The 21,503-nt window shown below is 39.8% G+C and overlaps 3 protein-coding genes across 3 annotated transcripts; 2 read left to right on the top strand and 1 right to left on the bottom strand.

Annotated features, from left to right (window-relative positions):
• Positions 1 to 19: 19 nt before the first annotated feature.
• capza1b (capping actin protein of muscle Z-line subunit alpha 1b) lies at positions 20 to 4,226 on the bottom strand. Its single transcript, XM_034144658.1, has 10 exons — positions 4,090 to 4,226; positions 2,978 to 3,041; positions 2,774 to 2,825; positions 2,478 to 2,541; positions 2,179 to 2,385; positions 2,019 to 2,098; positions 1,843 to 1,921; positions 1,670 to 1,741; positions 1,477 to 1,539; positions 20 to 1,336 (listed from the first exon to the last, which is right to left on the bottom strand). Exons 1-10 carry the CDS (start codon positions 4,126 to 4,128, stop codon positions 1,196 to 1,198), a joined length of 861 nt encoding a protein of 286 aa, XP_034000549.1. The 5' UTR covers positions 4,129 to 4,226; the 3' UTR covers positions 20 to 1,195.
• A 401-nt stretch (positions 4,227 to 4,627) lies between these two features.
• apeh (acylaminoacyl-peptide hydrolase) lies at positions 4,628 to 14,048 on the top strand. Its single transcript, XM_034145046.1, has 23 exons — positions 4,628 to 4,722; positions 5,191 to 5,320; positions 5,404 to 5,530; positions 5,621 to 5,708; positions 5,876 to 5,951; positions 6,053 to 6,144; positions 6,765 to 6,845; positions 6,968 to 7,105; positions 7,225 to 7,316; positions 7,434 to 7,474; positions 7,583 to 7,704; positions 9,403 to 9,463; positions 9,556 to 9,653; positions 9,809 to 9,860; positions 9,974 to 10,062; positions 10,209 to 10,347; positions 10,598 to 10,681; positions 11,146 to 11,226; positions 12,360 to 12,448; positions 12,654 to 12,844; positions 13,088 to 13,190; positions 13,275 to 13,381; positions 13,488 to 14,048. Exons 1-23 carry the CDS (start codon positions 4,711 to 4,713, stop codon positions 13,591 to 13,593), a joined length of 2,199 nt encoding a protein of 732 aa, XP_034000937.1. The 5' UTR covers positions 4,628 to 4,710; the 3' UTR covers positions 13,594 to 14,048.
• A 746-nt stretch (positions 14,049 to 14,794) lies between these two features.
• tlr9 (toll-like receptor 9) lies at positions 14,795 to 18,780 on the top strand. The gene is made up of 3 exons (XM_034145045.1): positions 14,795 to 14,886; positions 15,169 to 18,126; positions 18,240 to 18,780. Exons 1-3 carry the CDS (start codon positions 14,884 to 14,886, stop codon positions 18,444 to 18,446), a joined length of 3,168 nt encoding a protein of 1,055 aa, XP_034000936.1. The 5' UTR covers positions 14,795 to 14,883; the 3' UTR covers positions 18,447 to 18,780.
• Positions 18,781 to 21,503: the final 2,723 nt, after the last annotated feature.

The raw sequence follows: 21,503 nt of genomic DNA on the forward strand, positions 1-21,503 counted from the left end.
GAAACAACAATCTATCCAATATTTTCAATCCATTTATTTTTACAACAGAATGGGGCAGTACAGTCTTCAACTTTATAACTGATCGGCACACAGTTGTCGTATGGTGTGAGGGTTGAACACAGCACGTAGTATAACAAGTAACTGATCCAGAGTCAGCCTACTCAGACGTTATGTAACACATACAATATGATATGGCCTTTCAGAAGTCCTGTCAGCAGTATATGATCTTGCTTTACTGTGATGCGTCCATTGGGCATCGACCAATACACGTTTGTTACAGTTAAGAGTGCATTCTTTTAAGACTCCAAAAAAAAAACGGCATATTAAAATAGAAATTTGCATACATGGGTTGGAAGATGGAGTTCTTTACCATAGGAAAGAGATTTTGGCAAATAAATCTTGGTTAATATGAGTATGTTTTCCTTCTTACAAAGGAAAAGCTGTACAGCAATGGAGGTGGTGTTGCCGATGTAACAGAACAGAGAATACGTTACAGCGTGGAAGTTGCTTTATCTTCAGTCATCAATGCTTGCATGGGTGGAGACATAAATCAGTGGAGTGCAACAGAAAACAGGTAACACTCCCTCAGCCCGGACAGACAGAGACAGACGTACAGGTCTACAGTGCAGGAACAGAGCTATGCTGAGGATCGTGCACAGCTAGAAATACTGTCAATTTCACTAGCAACACACAACTACTGGTACCAGTACACATTTCCAGTAAATGCTTTCCAAATACTTATATTTTTCTTATAATTAAACCCTGATATGTGATGGTGTGCTTCATTTCTCTCATCAGCTGCCTTGTGTGGTCCTGGTTATTTCCTCTGTGTGCTGAGAACTCCACAGTTCTGCATCAGATTGACTATTTTAACTTTTGACTTCTGGAAGTCTACTTTATACGTAGCAGTCCTGAGCAAAGCCCTGCACACTGACCCAACACAACTCTTTTACAACACACACCCAGAAGTAACCGCTTTCTCCCAACCATGATTATTTCCATAACTTTCTTACAGCAGACGGATATCTGTGCTTAACTGTCTGCAAATCTTCAGTTATACTTTTTTTTTTTTTCTTTTATAATTCCTTGCCCCATACTGATAAAGCTTTGCTTTGGTTAGTCCTTGCGCATGTATAGGCGGGTTGTTGTGGGCCCAGTGGATTGAGCGTCTCCCTGGTAAGTCCCTGACCTTCCACTAGGCATTCTGCATCTCCTTGCCAATTTTGTAACTTAGGATCTTATTCCAGTCGATCTTAGTGCGTGTGACAGGCAGCTGGCGACGCAGGGCCTTGAAGGTGGTGTCAGACATGGTCTGGTAGTTCTCACTGATGGCAGTCTGAGAGAAAAGGTGGGAGTCAACAAATATTAAGTACAACATCTTCACATTTTCATTTAAAAAAGAATTGTTTCTTTTAAGGTTTGGATAAAAATAAGACCTAGCATTTTAAAAGGTTTATAAAATGAAGGGTTGCTTACCTGGTAGTCATTCTCTGCATTCTCAATAATGTCAACAAATTCCTTGGCTGTCTGGCTTTCATTCTGTTTCAAAAACACATATATAATCATTACTTTCCAACCTATTTATAGGCTTAAACTTTGTAAGCAACACAAGGTTAACACCACTGCTGAGAGACTGCATGAGTGCCCATGTATGAAAGGTTTCACTTACAGTCACTGGTATTGATTCCTCTACCTCCTTATGGCTAACCAACTGCACATTCCCATCTTCATAGTAGTGCACCTGCAGACAGACAAGACTTTCGTTAGTAAACGAGTTTAAAAACTAATGTCCCTCTGACTTTTTTTCCATTTCTGAAGTATAGCTCACTAAATTTAATTCACCTGGATTTTCAGCACTCCCACCACCTGAGCAGTTGACTGACCGAGGGTTAGCTTCCACTCTGACCTACAGCGACCATTCCTGTGTTAAAGAGAAGAGAAGCCCATCATTACAAACAGACAGCAGACCTATATTCAGATATTATTTCAAACAAAGGTTTGCAGGAAAGTCACTATACCAGAAGTTTTTGGGTTGAAACTGATGTCCTTCAATGCAGGCTATGATAGTTTGCTGACCATCAACGGTTTTCCCATATACCTGCACAGATGGTATCAAGTATGAGTATTTAAAATGTCAGGCACAGATGAATATTTTGTCACAATTTGTGTGCGCCTTACTGTGCACACTCCAGTAGGGTAGTGCTCCTTGACGTAGGCACTAAGGGAAGTATCACAGGCATCTCTCCAGCTTCTCAGGGCCGTCTCTCCTTCGTAGGGCTGGACATCGCTCACCTCTTTTCTTAAGTGGTCGAAGCGAAAAGCCAAACAGTTGCGAGGGTCCAGGAAACGTCCCTGACCCAAGTCCCCATGCTCTGTGATCAAGACCTATTAAAAAGGGAAGGGAAAGATTTGAAAAAGACTGGCTTTCACACGTGCTCTTCTGGAATAAATAGGAAAGACTTAAGGATTAAACATACCGGCTCTTCATAGCCCTCTAGCTTGGCAGGAGTAAACTGATCCATGTTGTACTGGGCAAAGGAGCTGGACAAATGGAAAAGAAACAAAAGTTCAGTAGGCGTTCATAATATCCCCCCATATTTTTCAAATAAATGTTTTCCACTGACTATTTTGAAAACACTGGCCATGTTTATAATCAAGAGTGCCTAATATATATCAAAACACAATATGATGTAATGGCGGATCGAGTGTTTTGAATGTTGTACATTTTGAGTATTGGAATTTCTGGCATTTTTCATAAAAATATGTTACTTACTGTGATGCCCCCTCCCTGAGGAGGTTGTCATTGTTGAGAAGAAGTCGCACATCTAGCAAGACACAAAGAAACCACTGTTTATGCATTACTTTCATAAGAAAAAACAATCAATACCATTATCAAGCAAATGATCATATAATATATTCTACGAAATACAATATTATTATTGTTATGCAAATGTTGTCACAATTAGTCACATCTTACCATTGAAGACCTCATTGAACTCTCCCGGAGGGGCATGAGTCACAAAGTTGGCTGCTATGCGTACCTATGAAAGCAGATGAAATGCTACCAATTAATTGATTTATCATGATAATGTGACCTGCTATTAAATCAGTTCAGAGCTACACTGCATGCTGTTATGCTTAAACTATAAATGAGTATAGCATCTCGATTAGAACAAAACAACTCAATCAATAATAACAACAAATAACATCAAGCGAGTTTTATTTACCAACATATGAGCTTTTGTGTATGTTTTGTGAATGAAGGATTAAACATCGAGACAATGCTTTATGAGAGGACACTGCATTATAAACGCTTGTCCAGAGACTGTCATGTCAATATCAAATCCTGCCATCATCTTGCCCTAAATGTTCCTGTGGACCACCAATACATGTTTAATTTTAAATATTTCTCTATAACCAAAATGATGTCGCAACTCTGTTGATGTTAATGGTATATTGATAATTAATAATATTAATTACATGAGGGTACAAGGAACGACTGTCTGTTATTAATTTGAGCTTTGCGTCCATCTGGTTATGTGTCCAGCTGCCACTGGCAGGGTGTCACTATCAGGCTCCATATAAACGGTAAGCACCGGTATCCTGAACTGCAGCCTGGAGAGGCTAACAAGTATTTGAGCTGCAACTGAATCTGTCTGACCCAGAAATCCTGAACAAGTAACGTTAGCCGCTAATACTAGCTAACATCACATGAGAGGAATACGTAGCCCATACTGTAATTATTGCAGACACTGGCAATGCAACGCGACTTTTGAAAACTGGCGTCGATACTTTATTAAACAATTATTATAAGATAACATTTCAACAACTATAAACTGTTCTGTGTCTAGTGGTTAAAGCCTTCTACCAGCCTTTGATTTCACCGCTAGCCAACTATAAGCTTTCACTAGCATCGGCTCGTTAGCTTGTGGTGGCTAGAAACACTACTTTACCATCTTGATACATGACTAAATCTGGCATTGTCTTTCCAAAAACTCAACCGTGACCTCATGTAAACATTTAAGACAGGTTGATATCAACAAATAATAAAAACACAACGTTAAGCAAAGAATAAAACAGTCTTCAAACCTTCTCTTCTTCTGACAGCGGCTCCTCAAAGTCAGCCATCTTGGCTCTTTGTGACCCCACCTACTCCAGCTGACTGACAGGAGCAGTGCGCTGGTTGTCATTCACACACAATATTGAATGAATACTTACAACAAAATACAAACTAATATGTACACAATATATATTGCTGTGCTTCGAAAGCTAATGTAACACACTCAAATCAATAACTTTGGATAAGCACCATGAAAATACTCTTAAAAGGATGACGCAAGAGGGCGCTAAAAGCTATAATTTGTAATTTGTCAACTTTTCCAGTTGGTTGTTGCAAAGCTCATTCGTCTATAAAATAAAAGCATCGACACACGTTACTGCTATGAAGAAAGGCCAAGGGAAGAAAGGGTCATTAGGGTCAACCGTGTGTAAACTATTCAAATAACACTTCTTCTTCTTCTTCTTTGATTCAAATAACACATCCTGAGGGTGAGTTTTTATTTCAGTTTTTTTTTGCCAGCAAATTTCAGCAGAGGGCAGTAAGGAGGCTGCAGAGGGGAAACAGAGTCAGAGTTAGAGGTAGAAAAAGAGTAGAGTGAAAGTACCGCTTTGTACTCCAGCAGACTAGTAGCGATACACACCGTCGTTGTCATGAACTCACAGGTATGATTACGCTAAATTAAATGCCTAATCCTTGATTCTAAACTCCAATTGTACCCTAGAAGTACACATCCTATACGTTTCTAACGGTGTTAATTAAGCCGTTATTGGTGTCAATAACTACATTCACTGTAGCCAGTTTTAAAGTTAAGCTAGCACACTGCAGTAAGTATCGTGCCATATGTAATCCTCCAAACACGGCTAAAAACAAGTAGCTTATTTACTATGCTGTTTTAATCATTATTCGACAATCGCTTGGTTGTTTTGCGTTAATGATTATGCTTATGTTTATAAAGTTACCTCGGTTTTTGGTGGTAAACTGTTAAGTATAACACAACAAACTTATTATGACTACAGCTTATTATTATTAGCAGCTATCAACCATTTAGCTCGGAAATGAATAGGGCGGTGTTCGTTGTTGGACAGTTTGTATTGAGGCGTAGAGCGAGTTATTCTGCTGCTTGTCGTCAGGTGGTGACCAACCCAGAGGACATTGCCAGGCTCTACAGAGAGCTCAGCCTCTTCCCTTCTTTGAGCAGAGCAGACGTAGGACCTGTGGTCACCTCTCAGTATGGAGGCAAATACAGCAACATCTACACAGGTCTGTGCCATCCACTGTAAAATTGTCATGAAAGATATTGTACATATTGATTTTGAAATAATGTTGTTCGATTTCCTCTGTAGAATGGAGCCAACGTGACCTGGACAGGAATGAAAATGTAAATGTTTGCAGACAGTACATCGTATTTCATGATGACAAGTCGGTGGTGTACTCTGGAGCCTCAGGAAACTGCACTGAGATCAAAGGAGAGTATGTACCCTTTTTGTTGTTTTATCTTTAGTTCCCTAAACCAACTGTATACAAACTAAACAATGTCTGTTGATATGTTTGTCCTGTCAGGCTGCAGAGCAAGGATTCCCCCTCAGGTGACATGAAGGCTGTGGTCAGAGAGTGCACAATCAAAGGAGAGGACAAACAGTTTCTGGAGGTGTGTGTCTGGCTCAGATTCAGCATTAAGTCCCTCACAGGCCTTACCAAAACATTTTTGAATTGCTCTAATGATAATGTTAATCTGTAACTCTGTTCTGCCTCATCTACTGTTTTGAAACCCACACTCTGACATCTCTTCTCTTCTGCTTCTTTGTGACCTTTTAGATCTGGAGTAAAAACATAAAGATGAAAAGCATAAATCTAACAGCCTTAAAAAAACATGGCAAAGTCTATGAAGATGGTGAGTAATCTGCACATTTGTTTGTTAAATAATTAAATTTAAGCTTTGCCTTTTACATATGCCAGACCCTGTGTTAATAACATTGTGTTTTGCATCCTTAGACCAGTTTGGCTGCTTGGTGTGGTCCCACTCTGAGACACATCTCTTGTATGTGGCAGAAAGGAAGAGACCTAAGGCAAAATCCTTCTTCCAGGTTTGTTAGAAAAACTGTATTTGTATATAAATTGGCACCAAATCACATAATACAGAGAACTGCTGAACTGCTCTCCCTTGGTTGAACATTTCAAGAATGTTGATTCTCCCTGATGTCATTGTTGGGATTGTGTTCAATATTGAGCATAGGAAACGGTTTGTAAGTCAAGTCAATTTAACTATAGCACAACATCTAAAAATGTCCTCAAGGGGCTTTACAATCACAGCCTACAACAGCCTCTATCTGTACACCCTGATCCACGGGCATGACACTGTTAAAGAACCCTTTAAATGCATGTAATATGATGCAAAACATACACAAGTGGTGAACTAATGGCTAACCGCAAATGCATAGCAAACTGGATCAAATTATAAGTCAGACGTAATGTACACCATATCGCTCAATGGTAAAAGCATTCCATAGTCTGGCCTTTTGCAAATAGTTTCATTTTGAATGCAACCCAGGTATTTTCCGTTGACTCACTGTAAGCAGACTGTAAGACTATCGGATCAGGTTTCATGTCCTTTGTTTAATTTAGTCTGGTATATACAGGTATATAGAATCTGTCTAATAAAGACTAGTAAAAACATGTTGCTGTTTGTTTTGTTTTCTGTTTGTAGAGTGAGTCACCAAAGTTGTCTTCTATTGGGGAGGAGGAGGAGGAGGAGACCGTGAGAAGGGAGGAAAAGGAGACTGTGAAAGTAAACGCAATTAATACTTTGGACGCAAAACACATAAACTAGACAAATGTTTAATTAAAAAATCTTGCATTCCATTCTAGCTTAAGATGTAGTGTTAAAGTGTGGCCTTTTTATTCCTGCAGGGAGAGCAGTTTGTCTTCCATGAGGACTGGGGAGAGGGGCTGGTTGGTAAAAGCTGTCCAGTGCTTTGTGTTTTGGACATCGAGGGTGACAACGTCTCTGTGTTAGAGGACGTACCTGACAATATCTCACCTGGACAGGTCGGTACAACAGTTTGTGTGCAGTGCTTCATATGTTTCTTGTGCACTTTTGGTGTGCTCATTAATCCTGCTGTGTTCTCTCTCTTTTTCTCTCAATTACTTTTTCTCTGCTTCTACAGGCATTTTGGGCTCCAGGTGACACAGGCGTGGTGTTTGTTGGTTGGTTGCATGAGCCTTTCAGACTTGGCCTCAAGTTCTGCCCCAACAGGAGGTGATCGCTGTTCACACTGATAAAAGAGACACATTAAAGTTGGCTTATCATACATGACCCCAAAAATGCTCATGAGCTAATACTACAAATTATTCATGTCCCCCTTTTCTCTATCAGTTCGTCTTTGTACTATGTGGATCTTGCTGGTGGGAAATGTGGTAAGTGAATGCTTGTCTTGTGTTGTTTTATTATGTTTATAACAAGTGTAGCTCAATTGTGTTACTACTCCAGATGTTCACATGCATTGTTTTTGTCGTGACCCTCAGAGGAGCTAACATCAGGCACCAGTGCAGTGAGCTCCCCCAGGCTGAGCCCAGACCAGTGTCGGATTGTCTACCTGGAATGTGCTGTCTTTGGCCCGCACATGCAGTGCAGCAGGCTCTGCATGGTAAGACAGGATGGAGCCTCTTTTCCTGTGGACACATTTACTTCCTTTCATTACAAAGTGCATAGAGTGGTGCAGCGATGACGTATTTGTGTAGCCTGACCCGGAAATAAACTGCGCATGGTTTCCCTCGACAAAAAAGCAATGGGATTCTCCATAGGATTTTGGAAAATAGCTCGAAATAAGGTCTGTGGAAAACGAACCTGTTTGATAAATGCACGTTTTGTTCAGCCGGATAATATCCTCATGTCTACCCTAGTTTTATAATTTTCTAATCATAAATCGAATCGCCAGAAGCAAAAGGCCAACGTTATGCTATAATCGAACTACAGCCGAGTACAGCAGGGTCGCACGACTTCAACGTCACGCCAACTTAAGATCGATATTCAAAAATACAGATTCAAAATTGTACAAGTTGAAGCGTTTGTTTTAACAGTTTGCAAGAAGCAGGTACTTGCTTTCAAGCAGAACAGGGGCAAACAAACTCAGCGGGAGTGTTTACGTGTTCGGCGTAATGACGTACAACGTCCTCGACAACTTCTGTAGTCCTATTCAGCCACTTGTTAACAACCATCGTTTTTCAGACACGTAAACTCTTCAAAAATCACTGCTGATGTATTTAATGTCGTAGAACAAAACGTGATCCATCTCTTAAATGTGTGTCAACCACAGACCTTATTTCGAGCTATTTTCCAAAATCCTATGGAGAAATCCCGTTGACTCTGAGACCAGGGAACCGGTAGTGGTAAAATCAGGGTTCTTACGATCATTAAAAACCTGGAAAAGTCATGGAAATTAAAAATGCTAATTCCAGGCCCTGGAAAAGTTATGGAAAACAATATTTTTCCCAAAGTTTTGAAAAAGTAATGGAAATTTAAAGGGGACCTATCATGCAAAATGTACTTTTGTATGTCTTTTATACATGAATATGTGTCCCCGGTGTTCCAGGGAACTCACCAAGTGTCAGAAAACACAACCCTCTCTATTTTCCTCCATACCCAAATCTCTAAAAAAGGGGCTGCAACGGATCTGATAAAAACTGATCCAGATTTGAACACTTTACTGACGTCAGGACAGTGGCGCTACGGCTATTGGGCCAACTCCACCAATCAGGAGGAGACAGCCACGGCCATTGCCGTTCGAAAGCGCTGGAGACGCTGTAGTACATATGTCAGGCCAGTAGATGGTGCTGTTCTCACAGAATCAGCCCTTGCAAAAACAGCTAAAAAAGTGCAAATTGAGCAAAATGAAGCATGGCTAAAATGCATGATCTGTTTGGTATTTTGTATATTTTCTAGTAAGCCTACTATTTGATTTGTTTTAGATAGGCACAACATGTTTCATATGCAGACCTTATTTTCCTGTTCCATGTTAAAATAAACCATTTTCAGTGGTACCGCTGTGAAAGAGTAATTTTTTTGGTCATGGAAAATTAGGTAAAGGTCATGGAAAAGTCATTGAAAATCATTGGTGAAAAAGTGTATGAACCCTGTAAAATGCTAACTCACTTCCGGGTTTTAGGACTCATCACTGCACCACTCTATAGTACTTCCCGATAAGGGGAAACATATGTATCTTACACAAAGCACCATCTGCTCTTTTCTGCTGTGCACGCATACACAAGTGTTCAAGCAGAAGAACATTATTGAGTTTCAAGTGTTTTCATAATCTTTCCTCTGTGCTTGTATATTTTATTTTAAGTTTGACTGGTACACTAAGAAGACCTCCGTGGTGGTGGATGTGGTGAATAGACCTGGAGAAGGTAAGACAAACTTGGTGGTCACATGATTGCACCTTTTTTATCATTATATATGAAACATTGCTGTAACTGTGTGTGTTGGTGTGGCTTTACAGATGGCTTTACTGGCATCTACAGCTCTCAGTTGTCCCGTCAGTGCTGGTCAGCTGACAGTCAGCGTGTCATTATTTCCTGCCCTCAGCGCAGCCGCAAGGTACAGTCAACTACTGGAAGATGTTTTGCTGCCATGTCAAAACAATTAAACCTTAAGGCTTAATACTGTTTCTGATACATGTACATTGTACATACATACTGTACATGGAAGACATTATTATTTACCTGAAAAATGAATATATTTCTTTTTTGTAGGATCTGTTGATGGTGGATACAAGCACAGGAAGCGTCACCTCTCTGACTTCAAGTGAGTGACAAGAAAAATGTTGTCACCCTTGGCGTTGCTCATGCTCAGGTGTACACATGATGTTTGGTGTTGACAATTGATTGGTTGAATGATTGACCCTTTTTTGCCTGTAGAGTCTGACGTTGGTAGCTGGTGTCTGCTGAACATAGAGAGAGATCTGATGGTGGTCAGCTGCTCCTCTCCAAACTGCCCTCCACGTCTGGTAAGATCAGTGTTCTCTATTTAAATGTTCACATTTTGATACATATTATATCATAAATATACTATTACTTGAACACATCTTTTCAGTTGGTTGGCTGGTGTTTGATTGGTCTGTGTCACCTATTGCTTTGTCATTTCTATCCCCAGAGGGTAGGTTTCCTCCCACCCAGAGATTCTCAGGAGGAAGTGGTCTGGGATACTTTGGAAGACTCTCAGATGTTGCCAGAAATTGATTGGCAGATCTTGACTTTCACCCCACCACCAGAGCAAGACAACAGTCAATACCGTAAGGATGACAGGGAAACATTTCAAGTAATATCTAGATATGCATTCTAGCAGACTTGCATTATTTTTGTCTCTGTGTTCCTTATATTGTCTAAAGGGAAGTCATTTTGATTTATTATCGCAAACATGAAAGATACAGAATATATAACATCCCCAAGTTAATGGACGGTTGAAAATGTTAAGCTGTCTATATGAGACATGAAGAACAGCGTATAAAACCCTAATGGGACTAACTAACTTCTCTTTTCCAGCCGGCCTTGATTTTGAAGCTTTGCTGATCAAACCAAAGGAAGTGAAAGATGGAGTGAAGCTGCCTCTCATCGTGACTCCTCATGGTTCGTTACTGTCATTAATGTTCTGTATTCATTATTTGTTTGTTTTTGTTGCAAACAATATGAACACTTAGGGAGAGCTGCATGATGTAAAAGCTAAATTAATATAAGAAAAGTGTTTATATTGATGCACTATGCCTGCACTCAAAGTGCTATTATTAGCAAATGATTGAGTGTGTGGATTTGTTTCTGTTCAGTCAGGGGCTACTGCTTCAGATAAGACTGTTAATGCCAACTGTGGTTGCCATGGTGATAGTGCCCTTAGAAGCGTACTGTTTAATCATACTTTTAAAATCAGGATTGTTCTTTAATAACACTACTGAGATGTTTCACATACTCTTTTTTTTAATTTGAAATGCAAATTATCTGTCGAACTTTTGCCTCACTCGACTGAGCACAAATAGACACGGGCATTTTGAAAACAAATTGTCGATCTTCATTTAACATAACTTGTTTCTTTTATTTAGGGGGTCCTCACTCAGTGTTTGTAGCCGACTGGTTCCTCTACTCGTCTGTGCTGTGCAGGATGGGCTTTGCTGTATTAATGGGTATGTTCATGTGTTAATGTGATGTCCACCAGCTCAGAGGTGCATCATCCACTAATAAGATGTGTGTGAAAGGAGTGATCAAGGTTCACATGCTGTTTTAGAAGACAGAAGGTTACTTTTATAGGATTTCAAATTAGGACAGGTGTTCATCAAAGTTCTCCTTACCCATTTTAAGAAGCTATATATATTGTTCCTATCGTGTCAACATTTCAAAAGCTTTCATATAGTTCACACGCATAACCAATCATAATTTGGTGGTACCTGGTACATTTACCAAAGAGAAATTACTTTTAAGTGCAAAACTACTGGATTGTTCATGACTTGGTGTGTGTCTGCTTTAAAGTTTCTCGTTGTCATGAAATGTGAGGTCATACTTGCTATTCTATTGTATAGCGACAGCAGGAAACAAACAAAGTCGCTGAGAGGCTGAGGCGGGCCTGTTTGCTATTGTATGACACGCTAAAAAAAAGCACTTGCTGAGATCAACAATTGAAGTGAATAATAACGTAGTTTAATGAAATGATCAACTTATTTTTTCGTAGACAAAGACATTGTTATAATAATCAAAGCAATCCTTAAACTTGCGGTCAACAAAAAGCACAACGACCCTCTTCCACACACACCTCACGCAGGTGAACAGGATTATAATTCCCCTGAGTGCCGCCCATAACCATGTGACCCAAAGCAACCAACCCAATGCGATCAAACAAATATCTTATACAAATACAAACCATTACCCAAATATAAAACTTGTACAAAACAAATGTGTTTATTCAAAATGCATTACTATGTACATTTCATGGCTCCTACATATGGCACACTCGATAGATATCCTCAATTCCATCTATGCTGTTCAACTGTGGAGCAGAAAACAGTAAAAACAAATTGCAAGTTTTGAATTACCAACCGTTATTTTATACTTTTCATAGGTTATTTACTTTTGCTCATTTCGGAAAGTTGCAGCTGCTCAGTTTATCAAACATGTTTTAAACCATGCTCAGGGGGGTAGTATCTCTGAGGCGACAAAAATCTTGACTGGTTCACTTTTGTGTTAATTCTGTGTCAGAATAAATCATAATATCTAGCAATGATAATCAGACCGTAATGCAAGTTTTGTATTTGTTCTTTCTTAGTCAACTATCGAGGCTCTACTGGGTACGGCCAGGACAATATCCTCTCATTACCTGGCAACGTTGGCACCCAGGACGTCAAGGATGTTCAAGTAAGAATGAAACGAGAGCAACAAAGGCTGGTCCAAACGATGATTTACAAGTTTATGCTATTCATTTGTTTCTATATTTAGTTTAAAGTTTCTGTTTGAGTCATGGATCTCAACCGCAATAGTACAATAAAATATATATATATATATATATATACTTTTTATATTTTTTTGCTCACCCGTCTTTTCAATGTTTTCTTTCTACCAGTTTGCTGTGGAAAGTGTCCTGAAAGGTGATGAATTCGACATGCAGAAGGTGGCAGTTTCTGGGGGCTCCCATGGGGGTTTCCTGGCCTGTCATCTGATTGGCCAGTACCCAGGGTTCTACAAGGCATGTGTGTCTCGCAACCCTGTCACCAATCTGGCCTCTATGATCGGCAGCACAGACATCCCAGACTGGTACATCTTGGCATGCACATTCCCACATATACGTACACTTTTGTAACTGTTGGGCACAACTTCTCACCTTAGTTGTTTAGTATCATTTGTACCGCTGACATTCACAGCTGTGAGTGGGATGCAGGGGATGTTTCTGACTAACTGTCAGAAAAGGAAGTGTCCCCTAATACACAAAGACACTGCAGCAACACGAAACCTCAAAGCTTTCCCTTCGTGTTTATGTAAGATTGCTTGTTTTTGCAGGTGCATGGTTGAGGCTGGCTTTGACTACACTACAGACTGTCTACCTGACCCTGCTGTGTGGGAACAAATGCTGAACAAATCCCCCATTAGATACGTCGCACAGGTATGAGTATTTCTGTGTTTGCACTTGACTGCGATCATTAGTCTTGTTCCACAATAAAGTAACCTCGGATGTTTTTTTATCTAGGTGCAAACACCAGTATTGCTTACCTTAGGGGAAGATGACAAGCGTGTACCCAGCAAGCAAGGAATTGAATATTACAGAGCTCTGCAAGCAAAGAAAGTCCCAGTCCGGTGAGCTTCTTGTCCGAGTGACGTGTTTTATCAGTTATGTCAGCTATGCACTGCACAACATGGCTTTTATTGTTCATTCACTAATGCTCCAGTGTGTGTTGTTTAGGTTACTGTGGTACCCAGGAAACAATCACTCTCTCTCCAAGGTTGATGCTGAGTCCGATGGCTTTATGAACATCGCCTTGTGGATAATTCAACACTTGTGGAAGTGATGGTACACACTACTGTAAATGTATGCATGGTGGTGTGCCAAGGATCTTGCTACCAGGAAAAGAGAGCAGGAGACTATGGTGTGCAATGGGTGTTCTGCTCACTCTTCCGGGACCATGTGAGGTCCAATCCAAAGCCAAAGCATTGAATGTCCTCTCCAACCTGAACACAGTTTGTATAACTGTCCTTTACTTCTATCTAATCTACTGTATCTGTGGCTATGGTAACTGCCACTGCTTCTTCCAATGTTTGTAAAAATAATATTTTAACACACTACTTGAATAGAAGTTGTTTTTTTTCATACAATTTTGCCTTTGCAATCTTTAAACACACTGAGAAAATAAAGACATTTTCAGTGTGTTGCTTGTAACAAATGAACATTCATTTTCTCTGCTATACTTTTAGATGTTATGATTTACATAGATGTACATTTAATAAAATGATTGTCAAAATGCTACTAGTGTGGAATGAATCTTTTGAAACATTAGCATTTTTTTCAGGTTGAAAAGGATTTTTGAAGCAAGGTTCAAGGTTCTTTATTTAGTCATGCGAACATAGCTACAGTGTAGTTATGCCGATGAAAATCTTGTGTCACAGGCTTCTCCAACAGTGCAACACAAACACAGATAACAGAAAAATATAGTGCAAGTAAATAGTAAATACAAAAAGAAAAATAGTTTAAAATAGTGCAATAAGAGTCTATATGCAAGTTATTGGAATATGATATATTAGGTAAATAGATAAATAATTTTTAAGTAGCAGCCAGATGAATATTAAGGATGTTGTTTCTACAGTTCAAGTGTTTAACAGATTTTGCTTCAACAGTTCATGTGTTTAAGAGTCTTATTGCCTGTGGGATGAAACTGTCCCTGAGCAGGTGATGATGTTGTGTTTACTTCCTTATACGTTTTCTTTAGAATCAGTGAATTAGGAAGTTAGCCAACTTGATCAACCAATGCTCTCTCTCCTTCCTTTTGGGGTTTTCTCTGCAGTCAAAAAAGGAAAACATTGAACTTTTTTTTAATTTTTCTAATACTCTAAAGGTGTTGTCATCAGGACATTTACTTTTGTTAAATCACATGAGGTGATATCGATTTCTGTTAATTTGACTTGGGTCACATGGTGTGTGTCCCATTGTCATGTGTAAGACCACATGCTTTCACTTCTGCATACATGGATCCAGTTTCCTAGCACTGCAGCTGCTTTTGGATCCGTTTTCTATCTTCTCTCTGCACCAAACGTCGCTTCATCTGGCTGCCGATGTGAATGTTAAGCTTCAACCTATACCTGTCATGGTAAGTAAAACAATTTTTATTCTGCTATCTAATTGCACTACATTCTACTTTAAGAAGATGATATAGCTACTCTTTTGTTACGTTAAATGGACAGAAATGGCTCATTGGACAGGCTTAACAAAACGAAAGGGATTATCTTAACAATTGTATGCTTTAGTACCGAGTAAGGGTGATCTCAATAGAAATGTTGTGAATATGCTTGATATGGTGCACAAGAGAATTGCCCAGACTATATATTGTAACACATAAACAAACGAGTAAAAACATTATTTCTTTTTACAGGCTATGTTGAAAAATATCTTCATCATTTTTCAACTTCTTCCATTGGCGAGGACCATAAATACCACCTTTTTACCATGTGACTCTGATATTAATGGCACTGCAGTGGACTGCTGTGACAGACCAATCAAGTCTTTCCACTTTATTAAGTCTCCCAACGTTGTGTCACTCAATTTAAGTCGAACTAAGATACGGAAAGTGGGGCAAAATGATTTTTTAAACCTCCCAAACCTTGACACCTTGAAAATAATGGGGAATTGTCGACCAGATCAACTGAGACCTTCAGTGAAACAATTGTGCAAAATGGAGATCAACAATGATGCCCTGAAGAAGCTATCGAAGCTTAAATATCTGTATCTGTCAGGAAACAGCCTCACCTCTATTCCCCGGTTACCCCAAAACCTGTTGGTTCTTGACCTACAGAATAATTGCATCTTCAACATTGCAGAGCCATTAAACACTCCACAACTGCAAGTGCTCTACCTCAGCAAGAACTGTTATTACGCAAATCCTTGTGGCCAGCCCTACTTCATCAACAAGAGTGTTTTCAGACAACTCTCTGAGCTACAAAACCTAACCTTAGGGTATAACAATTTTACAGCTATCCCTTTAGAGTTGCCACCCTCACTGGAGCTTCTGGATTTAAAAGAGAATGCAATTACAGAGGTCTTAGAAGGAGCGTTTGCCAACCTGACTAACCTCAAGAGTTTGACTTTAGAGTGGAATTGCCAGCGTTGTGACCATGCAGCCAGGCCCTGCTTTCCCTGCCCACACAATCTCCCTCTACTCCTAAATAACAACTCACTCTATGCTGAGAACAGCTCAATCAACTTCCTAAGCTTGAGAGGAAACTCACTGAAAACCTTTCCAGTGGGGCTTTTCCAATCTTTGAAGAAATTGAAGAGTTTGGACCTCTCCGACAACCTCCTGGCATATGCTATACGTAATGGCACCTTCTTTAAAGAGCTGAAGGGCCTCACTTGGATCAGCCTTATCTATAACTACGAACCACTGATGATATTTCCGGAATTGATCCTCTCCCCATATATTTGCAATATGTCTGCTCTACAATATCTTCTTCTGAGTGGTAACTTTTTCCATACGTTTTCCAATGAAAGCGTTAGTGTTGTGTCCAAACTTCAAAATCTAAAGGTACTAGAAATGAGAATGAACTTCATCAATACTTCCCTACCCATTACCTCTCTAAAACAGTTACCATCACTCATCAAGATTGACCTTTCCCAAAACCTCATTAATTTTCTTCCTTGCTGCTCATGTTCATCATCTAGAATTGTGGCACAGAACTTGTACACACGCAATTTTCCTGACCAAGGCCTTATGCTATCAGATCACAAATCCACATCTGGAAGCAATACCTGGGAATCAAGCCAGACAAACCGTGGGGAATTGTTGGAGCACAATGTGAGACAAATTAAATTCCTCTCAGACTTTAAAGATACCCTCTGCCACGGCAAATTGTGGTTTGACCTGTCTCAAAATAACATTCTGTCAATTTACAAAACAGTATTTGTAGGCATGGAAAATGCTGTTTGTTTGGACCTTTCCTTCAATTACATGAGCCAGGCAATGAAGGGCGGTCTGTTTGATAGCATGAACAAATTAGTTTTTCTTAATTTGTCATTCAATAGACTTGACTTATACTACAACGATACGTTCAGTGAGCTTAACAACACTCTAAAGGTATTAGATGTTAGTAACAATGAATTTCACTTCCAAATGAAGGGGATGGGCCACCATTTTGGATTCCTTCAAGGTCTGACAAAGTTGGAAGCTCTAAGTCTGGCCAACAATGGCATTGGGATGCGTATAGATCCAAGGCTGATCAGCAGCTCTTTAAACTACCTCTACTTTTATGGAAATCACCTGGACATTATGTGGGATTACGATAACAACAAGTACACTAGTTTCTTTCAGAACCTGACAAACCTCACCTACCTCGACATCTCTAATAATGAGCTGAAGTCAATTTCAGCACTAGTGCTTTGTAACCTCCCACAAAGCTTAGAGGAACTAAGCATCAGCAAAAACAAGCTGAACAATTTCCCATGGGAAAACATCAAAACGCTGAGCAATTTATCTCACCTGAACCTCAGTCATAACTTCCTTGATTCATTGCCTAATAAAGTAATAGATTTCGGAGCACATTTTACCCTCTTGGACCTCAGTCACAATCATCTAAGCGTTATTCCTGATGATTTCTTCAGTATTGCGGAATCCCTGAACTACCTGTATCTCAGCCACAATCAGATCAAAGCGTTGAACCATCAATTTCTCCCTCCCGCCTTTAAAAATGGTAGTGCCCTTCAGATACTCACCCTGCATGCCAACCCATTTAAATGTGACTGTGATACATCTTCGTTTACAGATTTCTTGCGTACTACTGCGGTACAGATTCCTTATCTCACCACATATATACACTGTGATTACCCAGAGTCCCAACAGGGCGCGAATGTGCTGTCCACGGACCAGCGTTCCTGCCAGGACATATACGGTGGCTTAGCCTTCCTCGTCTGTTCCTTTTTGGCTGTGACCTTCACTGTTCTGCCCCTACTGAAGCATCTCTATGGCTGGGACCTGTGGTATTGCTTACAAGTACTTTGGGCAGGACATAAGGGCTACTCCCAACTTGCTGGAAGTAATTCACGTTATCAGTATGATGCTTTTGTGGTGTTTGACACCAGGAACAAGGCTGTGAGCGATTGGGTCTACAATGAGTTAACCGTCAATCTGGAGATCTCCGGTCACAGGAATTTTTGTCTCTGTTTGGAAGAGAGGGACTGGATTCCTGGACTTTCATGTATTGATAATCTTCATAATGCTGTCAACAGCAGTGTCAAGACAGTGTTTGTGCTATCTAGTGGAGCCACTGGTGGTGAAACGGTGAACGGTGTGATTCGCCAGGCTTTCTTCATGGTTCAGCAGCGGCTTCTGGACGAGAAGGTTAGTATATTTAACTTGTATTATTATGTATCTTTTGGGTGAGAATCTTATCCCCTTTAACCTGTTGCCATGTTTTCACAACACTCAATTATGTCTTACTTTACCTCTTTTAGGTGGATGCAGCAATACTGGTCCTGTTGGATGAGATGTTTCCCAAACTGAAGTACCTTCAGCTGAGAAAACGGTTGTGCAAAGATTCTGTGTTGTCATGGCCGAGGAACCCAAGGGCCCAACCACTCTTCTGGAACCGAATGAGAATGGCACTGTCATCAGATAACCTCAAATTCTATGATAACAACATGAGTGAAAGTTTTATATGACTTTCTTTTATCTTCTGATTGAGGACACTTTAGTGAAAAAGTCCTCTTTGTCAATAATCTTCCCAATACTTAATATGAACAAACCTTTTTTATTAATTTTTTTATCTTGCTATTCATGTATAGAACCACTCTTCTATACAGTGTAAATATTTTACTTCTCAAAATTGTGTTTTGTTGCTTTATCTAACTAAATTGTTAATTGATTCTTTATTTGTCTTTAGAATGCTATGGCCAGGAAGGGACATGTTGCTATTGTGGGCTGCCAAATTAGACACGCTGTAATTTGTACATAGACATTGATATTGGATTATGCAAATAAACTTCAACTGATTTAATTTTAGTAGCTTGATTTCACAAGTGTTACAAAGGAGTCATGTAATGTATGTATAACAAACGCCCCAAGCCCCATATTACAAAATCTCACTTCCCTTTGGTTAGATTTGGGCAGGAAGTGAAACTAAGGATTACATCTGAAATGTCACATGACTAACAACGGAATATGTTGTACCCATTTAAAGTAAGACATGGCACCTGGTATTATTCAAGAGATGTAAAGGGCAAACTTTCGCACTTAACCCTGGGTCTGGTGGAGCCGCTGCCTTTTTGGGCTTCAATTCAACACAATCAAACTATTTTATGTTAAAATACTCAACAGATGTTTACTTCATCTCAATTACAAGCAATATAAACAGCATATAGAGTATGGTTAATATTTGGTACAGTGGGTGGTCATTGAAAATGTGTTCTGATATATGTTCTTCACAGAAAATGAGCCAAGGCCATTGAGTGTGGGTTTCTTTAGCTAAATAATGAAAACGGGTCCCACAGACCCGAATAACATACAAGGGTTAAGTGCAAGCAACATATTAAAGGATAGATTCAGCAACATGGAGTACTGTGTTTGTAGCCTACTTGTTGCAGTGTACTGTACACAAATTGAACTGTTGAAACAACTTAAAAACATTCATCTGCTACTACTACTGTATTATGTATCTAATACCTAATATATATGTATCATTCCAATAGCTTGTATATAGACTTGTACTGCACTATTCCACATCATCACTTTATTTTATAACTGTTTTTCTTTTTGTATTGCTCTTGCTCTTATTGTTATTATGTTATTATGTTCCATTGTTGGAGAAGCCTGTGACATAAGATTTTCAACTACATAATTACTCTGTAGCTATGTCAGATTGACAATAAAGAACCTTGAACCTTGAACATATTTTAACATTTCTTTTTCGAATTCCAGTTTCATTTTTTATCTCGTGGCCTGGGAATACCATTAGACACGCGGCGTATATTTTTTGAAAGAGAAACCTAACAATAAATACTTAAATAAATGTAAAGTGAACTGAACAGCTGTAGGCCCCTGTAACCTCCTCGAAGAGTAATGACAGGCCCTGCCAAAGGTCAACATATTTAATCCAAAACTATTGTGGCTTTCTCTAATCAGGTGGTGTAATTTAAACATAGTTTGGTTGTCTCTCTTATAAACAAACACCCGGTTATGCCAAATTATTGATGGCTCATGGCTGTCAGGGAATTGCTTGCCTTGAAACAAATTGAATGCAATTCAATGTAAACCATTTTTTGGTGAGTGTATGTTAGACATTGCAAATGCTGTACAATGCCAAACTGGTGCTTGTGTAGGTGTATGAAAAAAGAAAGCCTCCCTTTATTGCTGCTCACGGCCCCACTACTCCGCGTAGGTCGCGCACGCGCCAGCTTGGGAGAGCGCGCCCACGCGGACCCGATGGCAGGACAGGTCATGATGGAGCTGAGCCGATGAGATCATGGAGCCTGCGCCGAGGTCGGACAGGATACGGTTAGGACTTAACGGTGATGGAGAGGTGCCTGTCCGGTAAGATCGAGCACACGTTTCGTGCACACTTGGACTCAGTGGCATCATGGGACAACAGTATTTAAACAAATGAAACTGTGCTTCAATGTCTGTGACAGATTAATGATTATGTAAGGTACTAGCTCGAAGTCATGTAGCCGTGTGCATATGAGCAAGAAACTAATCCTTCATGCCGTGGTCGTGGAGTTATTCGGGCGACTGTGCACAACTGCATGCACCGCGCTCATGCCACCCGTGAAGGATAGTGCAGTCTACTTCATACTGTATCTTCGGTTTGCCGCTTGTTGAGTTGTATGAGAGGGGCACATGTTCAAATGCAAACTACCGAGTTACGCTTTTGCAGTTTGGGTGGCGACTCGAGTTTTCTCTTCGCGGCAACAGCTGGCTGCCAACTCACAAGTAAGTGCAGAGGCATGCCATGAGGCGAAGTGAGACGTTTTCTACTTCATCAGTCATTTTTGTATTTGTCAGTTCAGTGTGGTCAAACAACGATGGACACAGCTGCTTAAACTTGCCGCGTGCCCTTCGAAATTGACCAGTTACGCTGACCTCCATTTTAATGCAAATGATATCTGTAGACAAAGCTTCAATAGTGACAAGTTACCGTGTGTGGTTGTTTATACATGTTTAAACGTTTATTTTATATGATTTAATAATCGTGATCATTGTGTTTAGTCACAATTATTGTACAAAATAAAGGACTAAATTCATTGTCTCAAACAATGATGGATAACGGATTGACAGCTATGTTATGATTGACAAGCAGATTTAACCAATCGCTCATTTGCATCATGTGCAGAGACTCAAAGCACCCAATCCTTTTGGATTAGAGGAGGGATTATTATTTGGATTTGCCTCTGCTTTTGCAGACAGTCCCCAATATCTGGTTTATCATGGTCTGCGTTGTGCTTACTTTGATTTCCTGGGGATATTTTTTACACATTTGTTTTATTTCATGTTTTTTTGCCTCAAATAATCCAACATTGTGTATGATTCCAACACATAGTGTAATAATCTGTAGCCTGATTATATTCTAAAATGGCCATAGTGCTATATAGGCTACTTTAATTTAGCCTGACTTTAATGTACCTCCCTTTGTCGTTGTAATCGCATCCCAAAAGAACCGGTATGTCTTCAGCCCTGATATAGTCTGTCAATGAGCTTTGCAAATTGACGAAAGGGATGGCAGC

The sequence above is a fragment of the Trematomus bernacchii genome, unplaced genomic scaffold, assembly GCF_902827165.1.
Source record: "Trematomus bernacchii unplaced genomic scaffold, fTreBer1.1, whole genome shotgun sequence".
NCBI classification, from domain to species: domain Eukaryota; kingdom Metazoa; phylum Chordata; class Actinopteri; order Perciformes; family Nototheniidae; genus Trematomus; species Trematomus bernacchii.